The sequence below is a fragment of the Apteryx mantelli genome, chromosome 16 (assembly GCF_036417845.1).
Source record: "Apteryx mantelli isolate bAptMan1 chromosome 16, bAptMan1.hap1, whole genome shotgun sequence".
Classification (NCBI taxonomy): domain Eukaryota; kingdom Metazoa; phylum Chordata; class Aves; order Apterygiformes; family Apterygidae; genus Apteryx; species Apteryx mantelli.
Window position 1 is genome coordinate 4,337,661 of NC_089993.1, and position 24,511 is coordinate 4,362,171.

The window sequence follows — 24,511 nt, forward strand, 5'->3', positions numbered from 1 at the left end:
AAAGCACATTGTTATCATTGTATTCTCAATGTTTCCCTTTCAACTCCTCTTCATTAGCCATTTTTTCTAATCAAATCATGACACTTATTCTCTGTGGCTCCCTGCTGATTTCCCAGATAACCCATTCTTTGTTTTCAGTGTAATGTAATTTCCTAGCACATGTAGTGTGTGGTGTTTCCCACTATGTTTCTATATCTGCATTATGCTCCATTTTGGATGGAAGAGGAAGTGGACTCAAAGCAACTTTGGAACCAGTTGTCTAGTAAAAAAAACAGTGTAAATTTAGAAAACTGGTCTCCAAAAGAAAAGCATGACTTCTAGGAAACACATGCTGTCGGCTGATGATAACCAGATTTCTCTTGACTTGCAGAAGGACCAGATTCAGGATTTGAGCTTCTAGGTCTGAAGTGGTTTCCCCACCTCACTCGAAGTCAGGCCAGAGAAATAACCCCTTTTGAGGTTGGAGATGTTTCCTGGCAAAGAAGCATTGATACACTCATGTCAAACCCAGTCCTTGTATGTGCATTACGGCGGATCAATGCCTTCAAAGTTCTTGCAGAGACATTGGAGAGATTAACACCATGCAGGGATAAGCTAGGCAAAAGTAACAGTGTTCTACAGAGAGTAATGGCCTTGACCCCGGAGATGACATTCCGACAAGCTGTCCTCTTCTTCACAGAGAAGGATTTTGTAACTGGTAAACCTTGTTTCTACTGTTTATAATGTTTTCAGTGAGAGGGTGTTTGGGAATTTATTGAACTTGGACAAAAGAGTCTTTTGCTGTGGGTTCTGCTAAGGCACAGAAAAACACATTAACAATAATTTGGGGTTAAATTCTGCACTTGGCTGAGTGATCAGGGATATTAAGTCAGCAGGAGTCAGCTGAGGTCACCTACAGTTTGGTCTGTTAATTTAATATGTCTGTACATGCCCTGGCTCCATTCCTCTGAAGATCTCAAGGTATTCCATAAATACTAAATAGGCATTAAAGCTCTTGGCAGGACCAGTAAATAATAGTGTATGCATTTTGCCTCTTTATATAAGAGAAACTGGGAAACAGAGACCAGGATCTATCCCACCTAAATGGGGGCACTTAATTCTGATGCCTGACTTAAGACGCTAGATGCCCTGATCTTGCCCTGTACACGCCTGCCAGCTTACCTAAGATCTGTATTGCTCTTGGGTGTAGCCTGTCTCTCTCCACTGACCACTGAAAAGGCTTAAAGCAGCCATCTCCTAAGGTGAGAACCTCTGTTAACCACTTACATCTAAGCTGAGAAAGGTAGCCCTACAAAGGGACTTAGCTGCTTTTCTGCTAGTCAGGTATTAATGAACTGTCCATAAAAGCATTTAGATGTTCCAGCACGCTTAAACAGCATAAAGTTTAGTCTAACTGACCTCCTGCTTTCCCATATATGTGCAACATTGCTTCCTCTTGCTCTGTTCAGCTTTCCCTCTGAGAGCCAGGAGCAGTACTGAGGAACTGTAACTCCTCTTGCCCTTGCAGAAGGAAGCAGATTTTCATGAGAATTTCTTTTTATCCTGGAGAAGAATGAACAGTTCATGAAGAACGGAGACCATTGTTGTCAATAGCATCTGAGACTCCAATGATATCCACCAGCATTGATCCTTCTGCGCAGTAAACCTGCTGCTTTTCTCCTGTAGCAAGAAATTTATAGCCACATCTCCTTAAACCAAATCACTGTGCAGACTGTGGTGTTATTCATATTGCATGTTTTGGAGCAGCGGAGTATGAACTCCCACTGTTTTCTTCTAATCGGAAATATATTGGCATATTGCTTAAGTTCTTTGGGAAGCCTGACTCCTCACGCTTGAAGATAAATGGTTCTGAGCCTGCCGATTTCTGATTATTCAGACACAGAGATAAATCAAGGTTGTGGTAATTCCATATATCAACTGAGAAGGAAGCAGCAGTGTTCCATAAGCACATTCACACTTTGTAATTAATAGCTTTTCCCCTATCTCTTCATAGGGAAGAAAGGTCCTTTGTTGTCAACACAAACTTATATGCCTGTGTCAAACACACAGTGCTTATGTAGTACAGAATAACAAACTGGCTTTATTGAATAGAAAGAAGAGAATGTGATGGTGGCAGGAGAAAGATACTCATTCTGTGCTCACAAAAGGTAGATCTGACAGTGAAATATGTCAGTGTTTTATGTAAGATTGGAGAGCAAGAAGAGGAGGTCTCCAAAAAAGAGAAGGTATCAAACATCCCCAGTTACTACATTAAACTCTAAGGATTCATGCAGTGCTGCCCTTAATTGACGTTATCTTGAGACCAAAGACCAGGATAAGAAAAATGCTGAGCTGTAAGATGAGCTTATTGAGGGAGGTTGTAGTCATAATGCCAGCCTTTCCCATCTAAGCCATTATCAAGAACACAGAAACATAGACAATACTTTTAACTATGGCTCTGACATCCTGCACTATCCTTTTTATAAGGCCATTACATTTTTTCCTTCTCTTTTGGTTGTTGTTGTTGTTGTTGTGGGAGGAAGGGGGGTCCTTTGTTTTTGAGAATAGCTTTTCAGTATTTTTCAGCTGCTCAAAGATCAGCATCCCCACTCCCCCAACTAAATACAATTACCTTTCCCTCCCCCCTCCACCAAACAGTGAAAGTCCTCCAACTGTGAATCCATAAAAACACCTCTCTTTCATTTTACAGATGCAGAACACCGCCCTGCTATGAAATACCTGCCACCACCTGGCAAGAGGTCCAGGGCTGAAGGTAAGATCAGAAGTATGTGCTAGTTGCCCCTTGGGTAAAAACAAATAATTTTATATTCTTAAAATAGATGGAAAAAAATACAACTCTACATCCTTTGTCAGAGTCATCAACATGGGATTAGTAGGCCTTTGGTTAGACATTGTAATCCGGTACAGGTAGGAATAAAAGGCCAGATGAGTCCAGCTGATACTGGGGAAAGTGGTAGTATCACCAGGGTCATCTAAATACTGGCTCATCTTTCTTCTGCACAGTTCTTCCCTGCTTGCCTGGACAATCTATCTAGAGCTGGTTTGGAATATAGATTAAAATAATAATCCCAGCTCATTTGTAGCACTTTTCAGTTGAAGACCTCAAAGAAGATAAGTTGCATTATGTTTTACAGAGTAGGTAATTGAAGCCTAGAGAGGTGAAATGATTTGGTCACCATTGCCCAACAGGCAAGTGACAGAAATCAGAGTAGAATGCACATTTCCTAAATCTCAGTCAGGGGCCTGTATCCATTGCATTTCAGTGCCACCCCAGTCACTAGGCACTTCACAGTTTCTAGGAGTTCTTTCAGATAACCCCAATACTAAAGAAAAAAGAATAATGCTGTGAGGATGTGACCTAAAAGGCTATGAGGCAAGGACCTCAGAGCTGGTTCTGCCTTTTATATTCACTCTTATTATTTGAGCAGAATAAGAGATAAGTGGAAAGAAATCAAGGTATCATTAAAAGGAGAGGACACTTTAGCTAGATAACTTCCAGATACAGTGCTCTGGGAAATAGAAATGCAGGGCTTTCAGACAGTAATAAATACAAAAGAATGGTAATGACTGTTTTGACAAACAGATTTCACTTTTCTGCTATCTATCTTGCCTTTCACACTGGTTAAACTTGCCAATTAAGATTTCTGGAAAAGGAAGTCCTTTATCAATCTGATACAAGCTTCTCCACATTGCATCCCAGTAGGTATCTTCTCAGTTCACATATGCCTTGAATTGCCTTAAATTCTTCTCACCTTTCCAGGTCACTGCAGGTTTCACATTAGACCGAAGGAAACATTTTTATATGTGCTTTTGTCATAAGTCCTGGCTCACTTATATCTGACTCCTTTTACACTGCTCTGCTCTTATAAGGAACTACTGAAGTGAGCATTCCTGGCTGTTTGGGGAAGGTCAGTGAGGTTTTATCAGCAGAGCTGGGGAAAGGGCTGTCCAGCAGATCTGCATTAAGTGTTCAGTCAGAATATACAGTCCTTCTTTGCTTCCAAGGGCACAAGAGTGAGGGTAAAACAAAACACAGTCTTGTGCTTCTCTGACTTATACCAGAAACCAGACAGGCTCCAACTTGACTGTGAAATATTGGGAGCACAAAGGTAGCTTAAATCCTCTTTTGCCAATATCTGCCTGAAATGCCCAGAAAAGGTAACTGAGAATCAGACCAACATACTTTAGCACTTGCAGTCCTTTTGGTGTATGCCATTGGGCTGACTGGAGAAGTGATAACTACTACATCTGCCAGGATCTTCCAGTATATCTGAATTCCCACCATGTCTGAAATCAAGCTATGTATGTCCCAGTATAATATTTTAAAATAACAGTACGTCATAGCAATGCTGGTTGCATTAGGTAGAGCTGGTGGTAGTATTCTCAAATTATTGTCCCAGAACATGCATACCTCTTACCCAAACATACCTGCTTTTCTTACTTAGCAGGAGAGACCTGGAGGTGCCATGTGGAATCACTGTTCACCTACTTGCAAACAGGTGAGAGAAGAGCAAATTGAAAAATGTAGGTTTGGCAAGGAATTTGTGGAACCCATTCATCTAGAAGAATCAGCAAAAACCAAGCAAAAGAAGTATACCAAATGTTTCCTTAGGCTTGAAAAAGGCAGTGATATACATTCTCTTTCCTAAACATGCCAGAAAATCTAGTATTTGCTTCTCTTGAGATTACACTTATTTTAAATCACATACATATCTAAAATATGGTATATAAAATAAACACAGCAGTGTGACTCTATCACCCTATGCAATCAAAACCTATGTAAATACTTTTTTGGAGAAGAAACATTGGCTTTGAGAAAGGGATCTAAAAGTACTTTGGAGCAGAAAAACATAATAAAGACCAGAAAACATGGGCGGACCTGGAAAGGCCACAAACCAGCCAGAACTGAAGGTGGAAATCAGGCATTTTTGAGGGCTGCCAGTCAGGTCTCTCTGGTAATTCATGATCAGTAGAGACTGTTCCACTGATGGTTAGAGATATTTTGTCTAACTGTAGTTGCTTATAGTCACTGGGGAGAGAAAACCAACTCTAGAGGGCAAAGTGTCCTACCTGTGTTAGACACTTGTCTTTAACCAGACCAAGATGGCAAAGTGAAATAAGACAAATCCCTCCTGAAGTGTCTATAAAGTACATAAATATGCAGCATGGATAGTGGTGATTCATGTACCACAAGAATGAGAATGTTTGCCCAGAAACATAGCAGATGGTGGGTAAAACATCTTGAGGACAATGAACACTTATATAACAGTATACAATTTAGATTGCATTCTGTACGCTAGCAGCTGAGTGGATCCGAGAGGCTTGCTGCTGCACTTGCAGGCTGTTGCTATGGCATTTAAACCTTTCAGTTCAAGAATGATGTGAAGAAAATAGCAGATCTTTAATAGGAGGGCTCCCAGCAGGATAAGGGTTAAGTTCTGATATCAAATGGGGGGCAGTACTCTTGCTTTTTATATTTAATCCCAGATTTCTCTGTCATGAATCAGCAACATGCCTCTTGCCAGTTGAAAATAACAGTATGCATCAAATTATATGTAGCATTGTTGATGCTTCAGTGCATTGACATCTGTATAATTAGTAACACGGTGTACAGGAAACATAAAATGACATTTTATGTACACAAACAGATAATCATAGATCAATTTTAGCAGCCTGCAGCACTGTTACCTCATGCTTCATGCTAATTGACATGGTTAGGCAACAGCAGTTAATAGGTCCTAGCTGGCTGGTTCCAACGCTACAGTTACCAATAAATCTTCAAAGGGTGTTATTAGGATAAAATCTTAACTATATTCCCAGTAATACAGTGCTTTACATTACTGAAACTAATAATTTGAAAATGCTGTCATTTAAACATGAAATTTTTGTGTTTTCTGCCCTTAAATACATTTTATATCATCAGACATCAGAACTATCTTGTTTTCTGGTTCTCATAGCACACTGAGCCTGGCTGGCAACCCTGCTGGGAGAGCTTTGTCAAAAACAAAAAGTTTTCGCTGAAATTTTAGTTTTAATAAACAGAATTCAGTCCACAATAAGTTTTGTAACATTACTTGGGGCCTATTGTACTTGTAAGTGCTTCTCTGAAACATATCTGTAACAGATACAAAACTCTGAGAAATTAACAAGGAGGAATAAGAATTTGATTGCCTCCGTAAGGATTACATCACATAATCACTGCAGTTTGCATGAAAAATGGAAAAGGGAATATTTTATCCTGTTTAAAACATTCATATATAATGCAAAGGATTGAATCTCATTCTACAGACCTGCCAGATAAACCTTTTGGACTCGTAGGTAGAGCAGATTTCCTGCAAAACAAATCTACAAGCCCTGACAGTTCTAGATATATTTTTTTAACTGAAAAGACAGGCTATATCCACATCTTTTTTATGGACTTGTTTGGTTCACTCAAGTTTCTATGAACCACATGCCAGCTGTTAGGTAGTCCAGTTCTATAGATGCCTGTCCTGGGTAGTAAACTAATATTGCTGTATGCTTCATCTCTGTTTTTAGGAGCAGCTTTGGGTTTCATTATTGTGCTTTGTTACAGGAGCCCAGGTTCTCTGCACAGTGTTGCTGATCAAACCTGGTGCCTGGACCCGTAGCCTTGCTAGGATCCTCCGAAAACTAGACCTAGAAAAATTCAGTGTGGTTGGGATGAAACACACAGACCTGGAACCAGACGTTGCCTTAGGACTCCTTTCTTCTGAAATGAAGCAGGTTTGTCAAAAAAAAAAAGTCAGATCTATGATTATACTTGGGTTTAGCATGAGGAAATGTGATAGGTGTTGAATAATCCATTCCTGGAAAAAACAGAAATTCCCTTCCAGGATTTCTGCCTATTGTCAGAGGTGAGCTATACAGAATCAGATCTGCCCTGGTATCAGACACAAAGAAAGCTGATGTGACAACCCTTTCTTTTATTGCCTGGTATAAAGAAACACACCAGGTTTCTCTAAAAGAAAAGTTCTGAAGGTATGGGAAATACAGACCCCCCCGCAATGCGTTTAGTCGCTAATTTACAATGCTGGTTCTTAATTGTGAAGCAGATGTCCGTTGTTTCTTCCCCATGGTCCTTCCAGGCAGGGCACCTCCAGGAGGGTACCGCACTCCCCACACGTGTGCCTGGCTTTCCTTCCGTGCATTTAAACCTGGAAGCTGGGAAACACTCTTAGCGCCACCAGAGCATATATACCTCTGGAGCCCTGTTATGTTTTGATATTATATTACATATACAGCTGAATCTCTGTTCCAGAAGCATGTGTTCACAAGTCCTTAAAAATGACCTGCATAGAGAGAAAACTGGGCTGCTGTCATTTCCCTTGTCTAATAGACAATAAAGAGGATTTTTAAAGCGTGGGGTATTACAGCTTTTTTAGCTAAAAATAGATTTATGTTTCTGTTCTTTTACAATACCAGAAATTCATTTTTGCCCAACGTGAAAGATTCTATGGTGACAGGAAATCTAGTGTAAAGATACTGTAAAAGCCAGGAAACTGAAAGCTGAGCATTTTAGGAGTTAGATTTTTTTCTTGAAAAAATCTTTCTTATTTAATTGTTTCCATGAAGAAATTTAACCAATTCACTTCTACAGAGAACAAGTCTTTATAATAGATACTGCTCTTGGGTTAAGCTGGGAGAGTTTATGCCAAATATCACAGAATTTTTTAATAGTCTTCCAGAAGAAGACAGGAAGGCAGTGCTCTAACATAACCAGCAATGAGGAAAAAGGAATACTTTCTGCATGATAGCAAACAAATGGGGCACAAACATCTGATTTTTAAATATTTACAAATCACTGGTAAGAGGGATGCGGTGGCTATTAGAGTTGCTGGGGAAGCGCTTTACAATACACTCTTTTAATCATATGACTAAAAAGAAAAATTATTAGTTGATCATCTGAAACAAAAACATTAAAAAAATCCATTGTTTACCCCAAGAAGTAATGTGTGTGTACACACACACACACACACACACACACACATATATATGCAGGGTAAATTTGTGCATATATACACACACTCATATATATGCAGGATAAATTTGGAGAGAGGTTGTTTCATGAATATTTTTTTTTACTTGTTTTTGGATTTCTCTAGCACACTAGAGCAGCTGGTGAGCACTGATACAGTTTCTTTGAAGAACTGGTGACTAATGAGTTTAAAAATTACAGAGCATTGTTTTTTTGTTCATGGAAAAAAAGCAGGTTTTGAAAGTGAGAAAACAGAGATAATAGACTGCCTTTGGGAAGCGGGAATGGACAGTAGGAAATGCTTTCTGCTGAACAGAGGCTCCTCTGAACAGAGGCTTTGTAGCACGTGTCTGAAAGTCTTTCACTCATGAGGGCTGAAAAGGGCTCAGCTCCCCAAGTAAGTAGGTAGATTTTCAAAAAGCCTCAGCATGCGTCATGGGCTGCGTTATTTTGAAAATACGACTGTAAGTTTTACAGTGGCAGCTTGTGGGGGCAGAACCTTTCTTCACAGCTGAACTTCATAAAAGCATTTAAATGGGAGCAGTGTTCATTGTAGACCTGTTTCTCAGTCTAGGGGACAATTGGATAAAATGCTGTTTTTCAAATGGGGCTCTTAAGAAGGAGACAAACTGCTGAGTATAGCAGCTCCTGTTGAAGAACATGGAGCCAGTGTGTCAAATCCTTCTAGAAATTCAGTCCAGCATTTTCTACCTCCTTCTCAGCTTGAGCCTGATCCAAAATCCACTGAAATCTCTAGAAAAGTCCCATGTGCTCTGCAATATGCCCCTTCCAGTTGCTTTTAGGTACATAATACTTAATAGCAGATTTTGGTTTTATTCACTGATCACAAGACTACCTAGCATCCCCTTCCTCTTTCAAATGTATTATTTACATGCATGTTGACAAATATCCCCAGCAACATGATTGCAGAAATGTGATTCCTTTTCCATCTTAAATATTAACTTTCATTTTCTAAGAAGCCTTTGGCCTGTGGCATACAATAAATAATGGATTGGTCTGCTATTTGCTGAGGTTATCTAATCACAAGAGCCACAATAATACTTTTTTTCTGAAGATTAAGAATAATAATAAAAATAACGGTCAACTAAATGGAGCTGACAGGCCTCACCATGATCTGATAGCCTTTGGACTGTGAGAGGGGACGGCTCCCAGGGGGAGTGCTGCCTGTAGAGGTTGTACCTCCTTTCTGCGCTTACCAGCAGATTCACAGTTGTGACTGCTGGCTAGAAAGTTTGATTTTAACATAGGACCTGATCATTGCTTTAGGGATTACCTGCTATGATTGCTTGTGGTAGCGGGTCACTGGACTCAATAACTTGATGGATTCCCTCCAGTCCTGTCCTGTGATTCTAACTGCAGAGGCTGAAGGACAGTTCTGCTGCTTTTTAATCCTGTTAGTCCTCCAGAGCTGGTGCCCAGCCAGAACCTCCTCTGTGTGCATCAGCAGAACTGCTCGCTGAATTCCAGTCCGCTGCACATGTGCAGTCCCGCTGCATCAGCAAGGACAGGATTTGAAGACAGTGTGGAGGCAGGATGTAAATAAGGGCATCATTTGGCTGGTAGAGTCTAGACTGGATGTGAGGATGTATCGGAAAGAAATCACCTTGACTCACTGACACCATCAGGAGCAGATAGAAACAACATGGTCTCTGACTCAGTCTACACATTTGCTGGGGAACAACTGAAAGACAAGAAACAGAGAAAATAGTTTTGTTACATAAATCTAAAAGCACTGTTCAAAAGCTTTGGAACAAAATAATTTTCTTTTTTTTTTTAACATTCTTTCTAACAGAAATGATATTGTTTAACTTTTGCTTTCGCAGCTGTTTCTGACATGGAGTCAAATGAATGTTGATATGTTACATCCAGTGCTTTTGAAACTTTTCTGAAATTGTCCTCACTATTTTTCAGCTCCCAAAGAAAAATCCTGGTGACTATTAGATTAGTGGATTATATGTGTATTTTTTAAAATAACAAACATTTTCAACAAAAAATGGGTTTGCTTTATATTGTACAGAACAGAAATAACTTCAAAAATTTGCAGTGCATTATGACATGCTTTATCCACATCTAAACAATGTTCTCTTATCACAGTACAGCCTGTGAAACATTTCTGTACATTTTTCATGGGCAATCATGCAATATAAGTGATATTGCAAAGGTTTCCTTTGTCCTATATTTCCATGAGACAGGAGGATTGGTAAGTATCACAACTTGTATCACAACTCTTACATAACAAATCAGCTGAAGAATGGAGCTGTCTCATGGATCATTTTGCATTTTCAGGTGCAGCAGGAAAACATCAGGATTGAGCCAATGGTTTTCAATTTAAAACCTACTTAGGAATGCAGTTTGGGAGGAATATGAGTGAGAACAGATTCGGGTCAAAGTCAGCGGATGGTTTCATATGATAAAAACAGAGGCTGTCTTGAAGTATATTATTTCCATATTTTTAAATAAAATGGTAGGATTTTCTTTTGGAAATGTTTTTATCTCGACAATTGCAATACTCTGGTGCTTTTAAAAGATGAAAGAAAGAGGGGAGTGAAAACCTTTAGGGCTGAATGAAGTGATTCAGCTGAATCAAACAGGGTTTTATCCCCATCTTTTCATTTCTTGAAAAAATGAAATAATTAAATAACCATGGTTTGGTTCAGCCAACAAGCTGAATATGCTGTTGTCTGAAAGCTGTATAGAACATACAGCACTGGCCTGGAGCTTCTCTGCAGCACAGGTGTTGCTGAACTTTTCCACGTGGAGCATAGGGAGGCAGAGCTGGGCTGCTCCTGCCACCTTTTAAAATACAGGGGGCAGGAAGAGGCAGCCTGCAGCTGCTATGCTGGACACCCTGTCATTACCCTCGGTGGAAACCTGTGCAACAAGCCTGGCTTTCCAAGGATTTCCTTAAAGAAAATAGTCAGTAGGACCTTGGCTGCTTTGCTGTCCCTTGGCAGCCTTCTGCCCTGGGCACCTGCTGCCTTTCCCTGTGCTTTTCACTCATTATATCGCTCTCTGGCCTACAAATTGGTCTCTTGTTGCTGGCACAGTGGTTGCCAGTTATTATAATCGCTCATCCTTAGTTGAAATCAAGATCCCAGAGTGTTGTGAGCTGCACAACTGCACGAGAAACATCTCTGCCCAGGAGTGTTTACAGGCTGAATGGACAACACTTGGAAAAGAAACCAAGTCAGAGAAATTTGCCATGGAGCACACAGTACATTAGGGACAAAGTCTGGAGGGCAAATGGTTTTCTTTCAGCCCCTGTCAAGTGCCCTATCCTGAGCCTCCTTGTTTTGAGCTCACTGTTTCTGTAGTCCTGACCCTAACTAGTGTATGAAATCATACTACACTCTAGAGGCTGGGATCTAGCAGTAGGGCAAGGAGGTCCTTCCTTTTGTGAATTCAAAAAGAAAAGTTCTGGTATTTTTAATCTTTCATTTTATATCAGCAGAAGAATTAAACATACCTCCTTATTCCAGAGTATTCTTGACTCTGAACATATTGCTGTTGTCCATTGCTTCTACTCTATCCATATGTCACATGGATGGAAATGCAAAAAGAAAAGGGTATTTTGCAAATGAGAGGTTCAGTAGTAGAAAAGTTTGCACCTGCTCAATCCCGAGCCTGCATCTCTCATGCGGACTGCCCACCATCAGCAGAGCATGTTTTACACTAAGCCTTAAAAGCAGTTGCAAAACTTTTGAACCTGCAGCCCTCTGTGCATATTGGATGCTGAAGAGGACACCTGCCAAGTACTTCAGGTCACCCATGGTTTTGCACTGTCACACATTTGGACCAAGCCTTTCCTCAGTCTCAGCCCTGTAAATGCTGATCTGGTAACACTGGTGCTGAAACCCTTTTGCGTGGCTCCTCTGCACTGGAGGTTACACCGCTCTCGCCTTTGAGCTGCTAGTACTGCTGCCAGCATCAGTATAGGTGTCATCTCCCACTACTTGCATCGCAACTGGATGAAAGCAAACCATATACTGTGGAACGTAGCCACTCTCTTTTCTTTCCAGTTTCTAACTCCATCCATCCTTTCATAAAGCCATCCAAACTGTATCCAGTGGCACTGTCTTCTGGAGGTAGCACAGGGAACCCTGCAGGGACATGTGAGCCAACAAGGGAGACTACTTCTGCTTTTCAAAGTCCTGCAGTGGGGCTGAGCCCAACCCTTAATCATTCAGAGGAAGAGCAACACTGTCATGGATTGGCTCAATCAAGTTGTAATCTCCCCCTATTCCTGCAGTTAGGAGCCTTGCTGGCAGCACTGGTGATCTGTTAGTGTCCACAAATTCATAGGTCTTAGGACTAGAACAGACCATTACAGATACGTGGTCTTACATTTTGCATAAGCTATACTAGAGAACCTGCCTTCTTTTCCTTGACAGTAGTCCAAGTCGGTGTGATTAATCACGAGGCAAGGAAGGAGATTCTCTCCTAAGAGAAGTGCTTCTTTTAAATGCCATGATATCTGCCATGGTATTTTCCTAAAAAAAGAGAAGTTCAGTGCAGAGAACCATTTATGAGGAAAACATTCTTTGTCCCATTAAATGAGACAGCAATAGCTGAGACTGTCTAGCCCGGATACGGATATAAACTTCTGTGCTTCAAAGTGATGTCTGATCACAAATTGCTTTAGGTCAGGAAGAAACTTCCCCTATGGGCAATTTGCAGGTTGCTCATTATGGTCTTCCTTGCACCTTTCTCTGTACCCCCTAAGGGAAAGAGTCCTTAGTCTGAGCTCTTGTCCCTGTTGTTGGGGTGATTCCCATGTGTGGTGTAACTCTTCTTTTCAATAAGTAGGTCAAAGCTTTGTAAAGCCGGTTGAGATAGACAGAGGATAATGTTCTATTCTAACACAAACTAACAAATTTCTGTAACACGGTATTAGTAGCTGCTACATTCCTGAAGCAGAGAAGGCATCAAAAGTTTCTAATGAAGTGTTTAGAGGTGTCATGTTTCCAATTATGTGTCTTCAGTGTGCAATTATGTAAGCCTAAAAATGATTTCAGCACATCCTTTGATCCCATGATTGATCAATAGCATTTTCACTCTTCCTGAGCAGGTTATGACGCACCCTTCTCTCTCCACTATAGACAATTGTTCAGTCCTTAGAAGGTCTCCATGTTGCAGAAGCCACTGAGAATTTTTTAAGATTTCCTTTGAAGAGAACTTTAGAACAAACTGTAGTAGCCAATCCATGGTAGTGATGGCTCTTGTAGAATAGATTATAGGCAATATTCAGCTGATATTCTTAGAATTGCCTTGTGGGCACCATGCAGAATTTTTCAGAAAGTAATCTCCCTTCTTGGTATCTCTCTTCTTCATTGTGATCATAGCAGCAATGTCTGATTCTTTTCATTCATCTCTAAGATCTTTAATCACTGACAATACTTCCATGAACAATTTAGAAGTGTTCTAAGAAAAGAACCAAGCTTGCTGTTTCACATAATCGGAGGTTGTTATGTGTTATAGTATTGCTGTCTCTACTATGCTTTTCCCGAGAAAATACTGTGATCTTTAAACAGAGCACTTTCTCCAGGTGAGAAGATGAGAATAATAGCTAACTGCAGAGTAGCAATTTATGTGTTCTTATCCGCTGCAAATGAACTCCACCTCTGGTGCCTAGCATACGTAGATACACAGAACATGTCACAGCACAAGACTTTTCTGTCTTTTAGAAATAGGTTTTTGTTTTCTTTCTTACCAAAGAATTTTAGGAAATTACTGCTGAAACTGTACGTGTAACAACCACCACTGGCTGATCTAAGACCCAGAGGACTGAAATCGTGAGCTACCATGACTACGGTACAAGCTCAACACCCAACTTTCTTTAGCTCTCTGTGGACCTAGGGTAGGAACTGGGCCTCCTATTACCTGGTGAATGTCACACACAAATACTGGCTCACTGGCTATAGCATATGCTCTGGAAGCTGCAGAGACTATTAGCATATATATTAAGAGGAGAGAAAACAAGGAATAATGACAGATGCGTTTGCTTCAAACAGGGATGGATCTAGCCAAAGAAAGGCTGGCATGTACCCAGCACTCACCAGCACTGATTATTTTAACCTGTTCCCTTTCCATTATTTCTTTTCAGGATCCTGCTGTTTTAGAAGCTCATTGTACCTACCTTACCTCAGGCTCTGCCCTTGTGCTGTGTCTTCAGAGACCAAATGCTGTGAAGAAGCTGCTAGATTTACTGGGGCCAGAGGATCCTAAGCTAGCCCAAGCACTAGACCCATTCCTCTGGAGGGCTCAGTATGGCATCAACACTATCCAAAATGGATTTTATGGTAGGTTTTTGTAGAAGAAGTCTGGAGGCTCAGATATACCAATGGAAAAAAATACCTAATGTTCTGTTACCTCCAGCATTGTCAGTACAGGTCTAGCTTTCTCAGGCAGTAGAGACCGTTACTCCCTAGAAAGCTTTCATTGTTTTCTTGGTGGCTGAGCTGAATATGTCTCAAGCTATGAAATATTCTCCCAGAAGATAAATAAAAAGGCTTCTTCCCAGAACAGTCCCAGATCTGTCTTCCACCAGAACAGACTTTCCTTTGGTCTCTTGACTGCTTGGTCACTTTGTAATTGTCCCCAAGCACCCATCTGCCTTCTCTCTGTTTGTGAGTTTCCTCCTGATAATTTCATAAGCCACTGGCCAACTGCAGGCAGGTTTCACAGAGGGGTAAAAGACTCCATGATACTGAGCTCCTGTAAGGTCTCAGAAAATTAGTGACTGGGTAGAGAGAGATGACCAAAAAGTGCTCTCACTGAGGAAAAGCAGGTAAACTCAGCTGTTTTCCATTCTGACAGTCACTTGCCAGCTGGCAGATCAGCACAGACATACCAGCTAGTCAGCATCCTCAGTGCAGTGAGCCAGTCACAGATCATGTTCCTGCCTGCCCAGCAGCAGGCAGAGGAAATGGGAGGGAGCTAGGATGTTGCAGTGTGTATGTTGGGTGGGTGGGTTGGGAGATGAGAGATAGCTGGGAGTATGGGGGTGGGGGGGAAGGATGGGGAAAATGGGAAGTATTGCTGGAGAAAGGGGTGTATGGAGAACCAAGAGTATTGCAAGAGGGGACCTGGGCTGTTGCCATAAGGAGGAGTGAAGGATGTAAGTCAAAAATTCTAAGTGTCATTAATTCACTGCTTATTAAATAATTTGTTTTTCTTCAGTGTGGTGCTGGTTGTACTGTAGCTACAGGAATATAACAATGATAAGATCAGTAGTTTCTAAAAATGTAGGTGAGCTAGCAGGAACAGTATGCCTTCAGGTTCCAGAAGAACTTTTCTTTCAAGATACATTGGATTAATTAGCTTTTTCTACTTTATTCTGTGCTATCAAATCACCCCCTTTTTCATCCCTATCAAATGGTCTTTTCAGGAGAATCAGTAGGGAATAAAGTATCCACCATGTACCGCCTGGGGAAATGAATCAGCCCCTTGATGTAGAATCTCTTTTTGTCAAATCTGATCATAATACTTAGGACCAAGAATAAACCTAGAGAGATCTTTCACCATGATTATTTACAGGACCTTATTCATGAGAGTGACTGAAGAGCAGGATCTACCTTCACAAAAGAAATGCTCAGGGCTGTTCAACCAATACTATTCCACTACCAGACCCTGCTTCTTTTGCTCTTAAGGATTAATGGGTTGTGTATCCAGGTTTTTTTGAGACTGAGAACTCATCAGTGAAGGCTAAGAACGACTAACATATATCCAAAACTTAATATACCTGTTCTAGGACTAGAGCACCCTTAGCATAACTCAGTTAAAGACTATTTTATATTAACAAAGGAGGTTTAGTCTCATCCTGTCTTTCAAGGGAGGTCACAGAGTGTTCACTGTTTTAGAAAAACCCTCAGATGTTTGCTTAGAGATTCTCTCAGATCCCTGCTTCCTTCCAAGATGGGACTGGCACACAGATGAGTTAGTTGGGAACCGGCCATTTGTATGCACCTGCCCCCTGAGACCAGATTATGTGTTAGTATGTCAGAGCCAGCTCGATGGTTGGCTCACAAAGCTGTCATTACACGCATACCAGGGAAAGGTTGTGAAAGGGATGCAGCTGTAGCTAATGCACTCAATAATTCAAACTGAAGAGAGAATCTGGACTAGCCCGCTATACCAAGAAGTCTGTCCTTAAGGAAAGGAGTGTTCATAACCCCTTGCACCTCAAAGAGCTTGTCTTCCAGTAAGGGAGGAACATCTGTAGACAAGTAAAGCAGCAGGAGCTTAATTATTGCATGAGCAATCATCTGGTGGACTGTGGAAGAACATCTTTTTTTCCTAGAAGGGAATACCAAGTTCCTTCAGTTTTGCCCCAAATGAGGGAGACCTCTGGCAGATGCCTTCTTGCTGAAGTGAAGCAAACTCTAGCTGTGTGTTTTTCTCCCAAAGGGACTAGGGAAATTCAAGTAAGATGAAGACCAAATTCCAATGATACAGTCGAACCAAGTAATGTAGTTTCAGTACTCTGAGAATCAGCTGCAGAGGTAAAGCTGCACTTCTCCCATCTCTTTTGGGCCTTATGAAATCAATGTATAATACTTTTTCTTGAACACAAAGAGCTCTTATACATGCATCTTATACAAACTTATACCTGGCACAAAGTGAATGTAAAATGTTGCTCTTCTGCTCTGGAAGCATTTGTGCCCTATTTGCAGTGGCATCGCTGATTTACACAATGGAAGATTTGACATAAAGGTACATAAAGGATATAGAATGACTTATACACTGGTGACATACACAATCTTAGGATTGTAAACTACTGCATTAAGGACTCTGTCTGTACAATACCTAGAATTATGAGGTCCCAAACATGGCTGACTGGTCTAAGAGCAGTATGGCATGATTTTTTGAATGTGTAGCCGGCAGAAGTAATAATATTTTAGAGGATATTTGCCTTTTGTGTATTTGTATCCCAGGAACATGGATCTGTGCCAGCACATTGACAATCTGTCTGAACTCCAGTTATATAGGAATAACTTTTCCTTCTCTAACGTTTTCCACCCACAAATCTGAAAACATTTGGAGTAAAGCTTTATAACACTGTAGCTTTACAGAGAAATATTCAGATGCAAAGCCTGGAGGGACCGCTCAAGTCACTGAGTTCAGTTAATTCTCTCACAGGCAGCCCATCATATATTCCCTTTCAGAAGCATTCACCCCTACTGGATGGTTGTTCCAGAACTTCACTTCTCTGATGGCTAGAAATCTTCTTACATTTTCAAACTTAAATATATTCATATCCAGTTTGGATGCATTTATTCTTGTGTCAATCCCTATGTTTTAATTTTAAGTAGTTCTTTTTCTTCTCTGGCCTTTTCCGCCTTGAGGTATTTATGGACAGAAATCAGATTCCTTGTTAGCTTTTTTATGTTGGGCTAAACAAGCCAAGATCTTTTAGTTTTAACTCTTCAAATGATTCACTTTTCCTTCCCTGATCCTCACATTCCTTCCCTTTGCCTGTTCCATGCTGAATTTACCTTTTGTGACCACAGGTGAACAGAATAATATACTGCTATAAGCAGTGTCTGTACTAATTCTGATTTCTGTTACTCTGTTGTAAATTGGAGCCACCAGCATATTTGGGACTTCCATTATTGTTACTAAGCACATTTGTTTTACTAACTAGTAGTTCCTTCCCATTCAGTAAGACCAGCCTGATGTGATCCAGAAGCATGGGAACAACGATGGGGGGCTCGGAGCTGGTCTTCAAGAGTTTCACAGGCTCCTTAACAAGATACCCTTGACAACACTGTTAGGAAATAGAAGGAGTCTTGTTTACATGAAGAACAAACTGAGCAATAATAGGGTGGAATCAAAATACCAAGAAGACAATGGATGTATTCTAAATATAATGGTTTTAAATGTTTGCTATTACTGTACAGAACAGCTGACCTTTAAAGCAATTACTTCAGTAAGTTGCACATCATCAGTCTCTCAAGAAGATGAGTGTGAGTCTAGAGAATGTTTAATTCATGGCCTGAGAGAATCTTCTCATTGTATTTATCTCTCAGGCTCCAAATCCTATCAAATAGCTGTCCGGGATATGAAGCTGTTTTTCCCAGAGGGGCTGTGCTGCGCTGACTGTCAGACATTAGAAGAAGAAGAGGTAGGAGTCTGCCCTTTCCTGGAAAGTATCCTGCTGTGTCAGAGCAATGGCTTTGGCCCTGCTATCCCATGACTTGGGCCCTCTTACGCTTTAAATAATGCTTTCTTGCTGTGTTTCACCAACTGCCAACTTTTTCTTCTGTAGATGTTCCTACCAGGGAGTGCTAACTTTGTATTGACCCAGACGATCTCAGTGGAAATGAGTGCTTTTTCGGATTTGTTTGTTCAGTAACCTGTGCTGCGGATTCAGGAGGGCTCAGAGCTGATGCTTTAGAACCAAAGTTCCCAGACTGAGTCAATGTTGTTCTGGCAGCCAGTCATGGGGAGGGACAGCAAAGTCATTGCCAGTTGTTAAGACACAGTTGGCCCAGAGGCTGGTTTTTATCAGCTTTTTTCATATAGCATTCAGGAACTGAGGTGAAGTAAGGCAGCTGATACTGTAACCCACTGGATACCAAATGTCTCCCAGAGTCTGCATACATCCCTGCACTCACAGCAGGAACCGCTGCCACGCTATGTGGAAATGGTGCTGTCCCATGTGCTCTGCCAGGAGAGGTGTCCTAAAAGGAAGCACCAGTCCACAGCACTGGAAAGGATGGAGCTGACTCATGTAAGACATGTCATGGTATAAAGTACAGGCCCAGTTTATAGAGCTGCTGGGTGCCTGCATCTTTCCCTGCTCTCAGTTAGAGGCATAAAGACTCAGGATCTTGCCCCTTGGCTTGTATTATAGGCAGCACTGAGAAGCCTACTAGCACTGGTGTAGCCGCCTCTAGCTCTTCCTGCTCTTCAGACTATGTGGATGCTAGTCTCTGATTCCAGACTTCAAACCACCATAATTTGCCGATGACTAAAATGAAACAGTAAGTCTTTCCTTTTCAAGGAGTTTTGCGTTTCAATTTGCCAGTTCATTCAGAGACAGTCTGGGAACCACTCTGCACCAGTGAGGCGCTGGATAAAGATGTCAAAGACGCTCAAAGTCCTTGAGTTTCTGGCCTTGAAGATCTAGGGACAGAGACTTTAGAAGGGTGTCAGGATGCAGGACCTTTAAAAGGATAACAAGGTGCCATGCTGAATTAAGCCCTGATAAAGGGGAATGCACACAAAATGTTCTTGTAACTCCAGACAGACAGGTGTTTTCTAGGCTGGCAATTACAGGAGTACACAACTCCTTCACAGCTTGCCTGAATCAATACTTGAGAAGTGTTACCTTCCTGATTAGGTAATGGTGTTCACATGACTTGCTTCTCTCTCCTTCCCTTCCCTCCTGCAGATCTATAACCTGAAACGTGACCCCATAGTTGGTTTGGAAATCAACAAGCAGCGCAAGATCATAAAACGTAAAACAAGAGGGCAACTCAATTTATCGGGCTCTGAGCAACCATGTGATCTTGGTAAGGAAATGTGTAACTCTTATTGTAGATTGAGACTGTTATTGATTAATTGGACAGCAAGACAAACCATCTGGAGGCAGCAAGATTTGGTATTGATGTCCTTTCAGATGACAGAGACAATTCTGAGCTGGAAAGAACAGCTCCAGTGGAGTCCAGCCATTTAACCATTTGACTGCTGGGCCTTCTTTCTACTGCCCATGTTTTCTTGGGTTTAAATACAGGGCTGTTCGGAAGTGCTGACCTGATTTCCTGCAGAAAAAAAAGTACTGTCACACAGATAATTCTCTGCTGAACTTTTATGATATGTTTCAACACCAGCTTGGTCACTATGGTTTCCATGTCCGTCCAAAGCCTGCCACAGAAGAGGCCAGGACACCACAGTGATGGAGGCATTGTAAGACCTTTTGTTCTGTGCGTAGATAAATAACATTTATGCAGGGAGTGCTTTTTGGCAATGTGGACGTCTATGTCTTGGGAACTGGACTGAGATCTCATTCAGTTCCCACTAGCTGCTGAACAGCTGCCAGCTCAAATTGACTTCCAGTTAGTTGTGGCCTGAATTTGATTCGAAGTTGTGGCTTCAGCAAGCCTGTAAACCATTTGGTTCCCTCAGATGCCTGCAGCTTCTCCGGGCCTTGCCTGTTGATTTTACTGGATAGGCACGTATATGAGAGAGGCTTTGCTGCAACCCCTTTTATGTCAGGAGGTGAAACTCAAACATGGATGCTTCCATGTTGGGATTTTGTTGATTGATCCCAACCCTTTATAACCAAGCAGTGGCCAGGTAATATATCCATGCACTATTGACTAGGGAGCAGACGTGTTTGGAATTGGATCTTTTTCATTCCTGTAGCTTGAGTTCTGAAGTGACTGGCAAGCAGAAGGGTGGGCGTCTAAGAAAATGTTCCTGTGCTACAACCATTCACTACAGTTCGTATTCCCCATCACTAAAGCCACAAGACTGTTTTAGACTGGTAGAAGAGCACAATAAAAATGCTACAGAATTACAGACCGTTACCTCCCACCTTGAACCCTTAGTGATACAGCGCCTTTGGGAGTTGATCCCATTACCACCAGGTGCACAAGACAGCACATGCAGAAATGCAAGAAGGGTGGTGGTAAGTCATGACCTTTGTCTCTGCCTTAATAAGAGCGTGGCTGCCTGGTAGCCACCAAGTTACTCTTGCACAGAGCTCCCTGAAGGACTTTTCCCAAGGTAACCATCAATGGGTTATTTCCATTATCTATTGGCTTTGGACTATGCCCTACACATGCTCCGTGAGCCTGACAAAAATCATGTGTAAGGCTATATCTTCTCAGACAAGCTCATTTTCTTACATTGCACACTAATACATCAGGGACTGACTGCATGAAAGTTTAAGGCTTAACTGTTGCACATGGTGAAGGGTGAGGCCTATCTCACAACATTACTTACATTCCCAAGCCATTATATGAGCACTGAAACAAGACACTGCTGATTGCATGTACGTAACAGCAGCTTTTTTGAGATGGCCAGGCTGCTCTGCACACGAGCATATGACCTTCTCATCTGCGTAACTGCGGAGATGTGGTCACATCATTGTGTTTCCTGTCTGGTGTGTCAGCTCAAGCTGTGTTCAGAGGACAAAAGCTGCAGGAAGAGGAGACTTCCACATGTTCCCAGTCCAATCTGTCCTCTGTTGCTATTGCTGACAGGCAGAGTATTTCCCCCGACAGGTGCTGCACAATGGGAAAGGACCAGGCCTGTGGCACAAGTCTGCTATGACTGAAGCACTTCTTGATTTTGGAAGAGATTGCAAGTGAAAAAAGTAATAAAGAGCTAGTTGTGGAGAGGTGACAAGCATTCTGCAAGCTTTGTACAGCCTAGTCTTGGGAGCAGATCTCATGATCTACGTCCATAATTTCCTGCTTCATGAGAACCTCTTATGTTTTTGCTTTGAAGATGGCTAAGCAGAGTGAAAAGGAAACCAGTGCACAGCCCTGATGTGTTAGTGCCTAAGAAAACGTTTTTCAGAGAGTTACTGTCTTGGGAAAGCAAGTACACATGATCTCTGAATTGTCAGGCACAATATAGTAAGCGCCTCCAGCGAGCCAGACGCATCATTCACATTATGGTCTCATCTTGAACACTAGAGGTAGCTCTTGCACACAGGAAACCTCTCCCTTCAGCAAATAATTATCACAAAGCTTCTGCCTAATAGACAGATAGATTTGTCATAGGGAAAATATGAAATACATTAAATCTTATGAATGCTAATCAGAATTACATTTTGGATTATAAAAGCAGCTGGATTAACAGATTTCTTTGCTTGGAAGAAATTAAATGGAATAGTATCTCCTGTAGCAAATCAGCAGCTGTCCTTGTCTGACTCTTGAAATGGGGTCACTACTGCTGCCTTGTGATCTCCAGATACGTACACGTAGGCATACAGCAGTTTGACAGTTTGGGATGAGCAGTCACATCTGCAAACATCCCCAACAATGTAACAGTGCCTGAATATCTGATCTTCCACTTATTTGTCTGTGGCAGGGAAGAATTATTTAGAGGGCTAGCAGCTGAAGGGGTAGATATAAAACAACCATCTGTTGTGTTTTGATCTTTTCCCATCAGACCTGCCATGGCTTGATACCCTCTGCCAAACCACTTGCCTCATACTGCCTGGGATAATCCTGCGGGGTTCAGAGCACCCGCCTTATGTTGAACTGCTCGATCAGCTTATTGGCAGAGATTTCACAGTGACTGGGGTGCGGCTCACTGTCCTGGATGCACCACAAGCTCATTGCATCTCTGAGACGTTAAGCAGGACAAAGTGCAGTGTTGCAGCAAAGGTAGGAAATAGCTGGAGCTGTGCTTTGCTTCTTTCCCCAAGAAAGAAGAGCTGTCTTAATGCAGTGCTGTGCTAAGGTACCCACACCAGCTCTGAGCAAACTAGCTTTGGTAGCAGTATTAGCAGAGCACTGCATCTGAACTGTAGTACCACTCATAAGTAATTTGGGCAGAGTGCCTTGCTAACTAGTCCCAACCTTGTGTTCCTATACTTCTGCAAGCTCATTGACACCTAACCTTGACATCATTACGTGCAAGCATACCCTTAGTTTGAATGACACCTCCCTATTAAACCTTTCGCTCCATTCACCTATCAGTGCACAGTTGCTACTATTATGTATGTTAGGCTGTTGTATCCTGTCTTGTTCTTCCAGATAAATACAGTTTCTGTTTCCCTTTCCGTAATCACACCCCATTAATCCTCTTCCACAATGATACATAACTCTTCCACTTTTTGGACTGTGCCCTAGACTTCTGGGCAGAGATTTTGTTTCACCTCTCCATTAGTCAGTGATGACAACTCAAGCCATGGTCCACAACAGGGTTTAAGCAAGTGCCCAAACTAAGCATGAGATGTACTTCTGAGGTCAGCAGGTGCATTGCTTTACATGAGCAGAATATCTGGCCCAAACTATTTTTCTCTTTGCACTTGGTCTAGAAGAAACCCTCCATTTCAGGAACCTGACTAGAGCAAAGCAGTAAGGTATAATATGCGAGAAGGTGCTGTCAAGAGCACAGAGTAAACAACAGAGGAAACAACTGCTTATGCTGGAAGTAGCTATCAATGAAGGGCTGTCAGAGGCGCACAGCAGTCCCTCTGAAAAAATACAGGCAAACATCTGTGTTTCCAGTCCTTCAGTTATAAGAGTCTTAGGTGTTACCTATAATAAGAGCAGGTCAGATCTTTTCAGATTGTGATTTTCTAAACTGACAGTATCCCTTTGAAGTATATCTCTATAGAATAGCAATTACATCTAGCATCCAATTAGTCTAAGCACTAGTTTGTTCCCCTGTGGTTCCCCTGAGGATGCCATCCCTCTGCACACAGGAATGTGCACAGCTCTCTAGGAAGGACAAAGGGAAGCAGCATGTTGTAAGCAGAGCCAAGGCAGTGGCACCGCTCAGCTGGCGATGGAAACGCTTCCTCTTGTCAGAGATTAATTCCTCTGGGCAGAGCTGGCGTGTTTCCAGAAGGCCTGGTGTTGCTGAGCCAAAGGTGAACATTACATCATTTGCTTTCCCTTGCCGGAAGGGAGATGGGTTCCTTCGAGTAAGAAGCATTCCAGCTACAGTATCTCAGACATTTACAGTTGTTATCTGTGTTCCTGCTTCCAGCAGACTTACTGGCTGAATAACACACCTAAGAAACCTGCTCATTTTCACTCTGAGAGAGGGAACAGGAATAATGGTATGCCATAGGAGCAGGATGCCTAACAGTTCAGACGTAATACTCTTTCAGTTTGAAGGAGTCTGTTGCAGCATGTCTTTCAGCCCCTCACACAGTACACAAGCATTTATCTATGCTGTCAGCAGCTCATCAGTGAGGCTTACAGACTTATTTAAATGGATATCAACACCAAAGCTCTGTTCTTCCCTCTCTTACAGTGTTCCCTCTTAATGGATGGCTTGTGTCTGGTGTTAGCAGCACAGCGAGACAATGCAGTCGTTTGCTTTGACTCCCTGCTGGACAGGTAAGTGAGGACAGTATCACTTTAACAGCACTTTTTCACCACTATCTCAACCCCCTATCAGAGAGCTTGTGATCTGAGCAAGGGCAGCCAAGCCTTCTTCTCTGTAATTCACTTCCAGTTTAGATTCTCATGAGGTTAGGTGCCTCTCAAAGACAACCCATGCTTCATAAGTTACATTTTTTCTGGTGCATCAATACCTCGGAGTCTTGCCCAGTTTGGAAGTCACATGTTCCATACTCAGGACCCTAAGTAGTGGCTTATGGTGTTTGTCAAAAACTCAGTGTGTCTGTGAGACTTGGCAGCATGGTTCCACAGATACAGGGAAATCTCTGAAGTAAAAGCTCACATTGGGAATAGACCTGCTGAATCGATGAAATTCCTAGGAGAAATATCTTAGCAGATTTTATGTTTGCTATGAAAAAAAATACTTAAGCACCAGAGAGCAAAGTCAAAAACCAGC

At 41.8% G+C, this 24,511-nt stretch overlaps 1 protein-coding gene across 11 annotated transcripts in view; it reads left to right on the forward strand.

Annotated features, from left to right (window-relative positions):
* DNAAF8 (dynein axonemal assembly factor 8) overlaps positions 1 to 24,511 on the forward strand; it is a 98,687-nt gene that overhangs the window by 67,132 nt on the left and 7,044 nt on the right. For 4 of the 11 annotated variants that reach the window (XM_067305969.1, XM_067305974.1, XM_067305975.1 and 1 more), the window contains 9 exons: positions 371 to 697; positions 2,690 to 2,752; positions 4,446 to 4,499; positions 6,575 to 6,744; positions 14,121 to 14,316; positions 18,046 to 18,140; positions 19,413 to 19,533; positions 22,145 to 22,362; positions 23,966 to 24,051. In XM_067305969.1, coding sequence (XP_067162070.1) covers positions 371 to 697; positions 2,690 to 2,752; positions 4,446 to 4,499; positions 6,575 to 6,744; positions 14,121 to 14,316; positions 18,046 to 18,140; positions 19,413 to 19,533; positions 22,145 to 22,362; positions 23,966 to 24,051 — 1,330 coding nt within the window. Of the gene's footprint in view, positions 1 to 370; positions 698 to 2,689; positions 2,753 to 4,445; positions 4,500 to 6,574; positions 6,745 to 10,303; positions 10,406 to 14,120; positions 14,317 to 18,045; positions 18,141 to 18,284; positions 18,484 to 19,412; positions 19,534 to 20,386; positions 20,652 to 22,144; positions 22,363 to 23,965; positions 24,052 to 24,511 lie in introns of those variants that run through there. The other 7 variants (XR_010885779.1, XM_067305971.1, XM_067305972.1 and 4 more) reach the window with 7 other exon arrangements.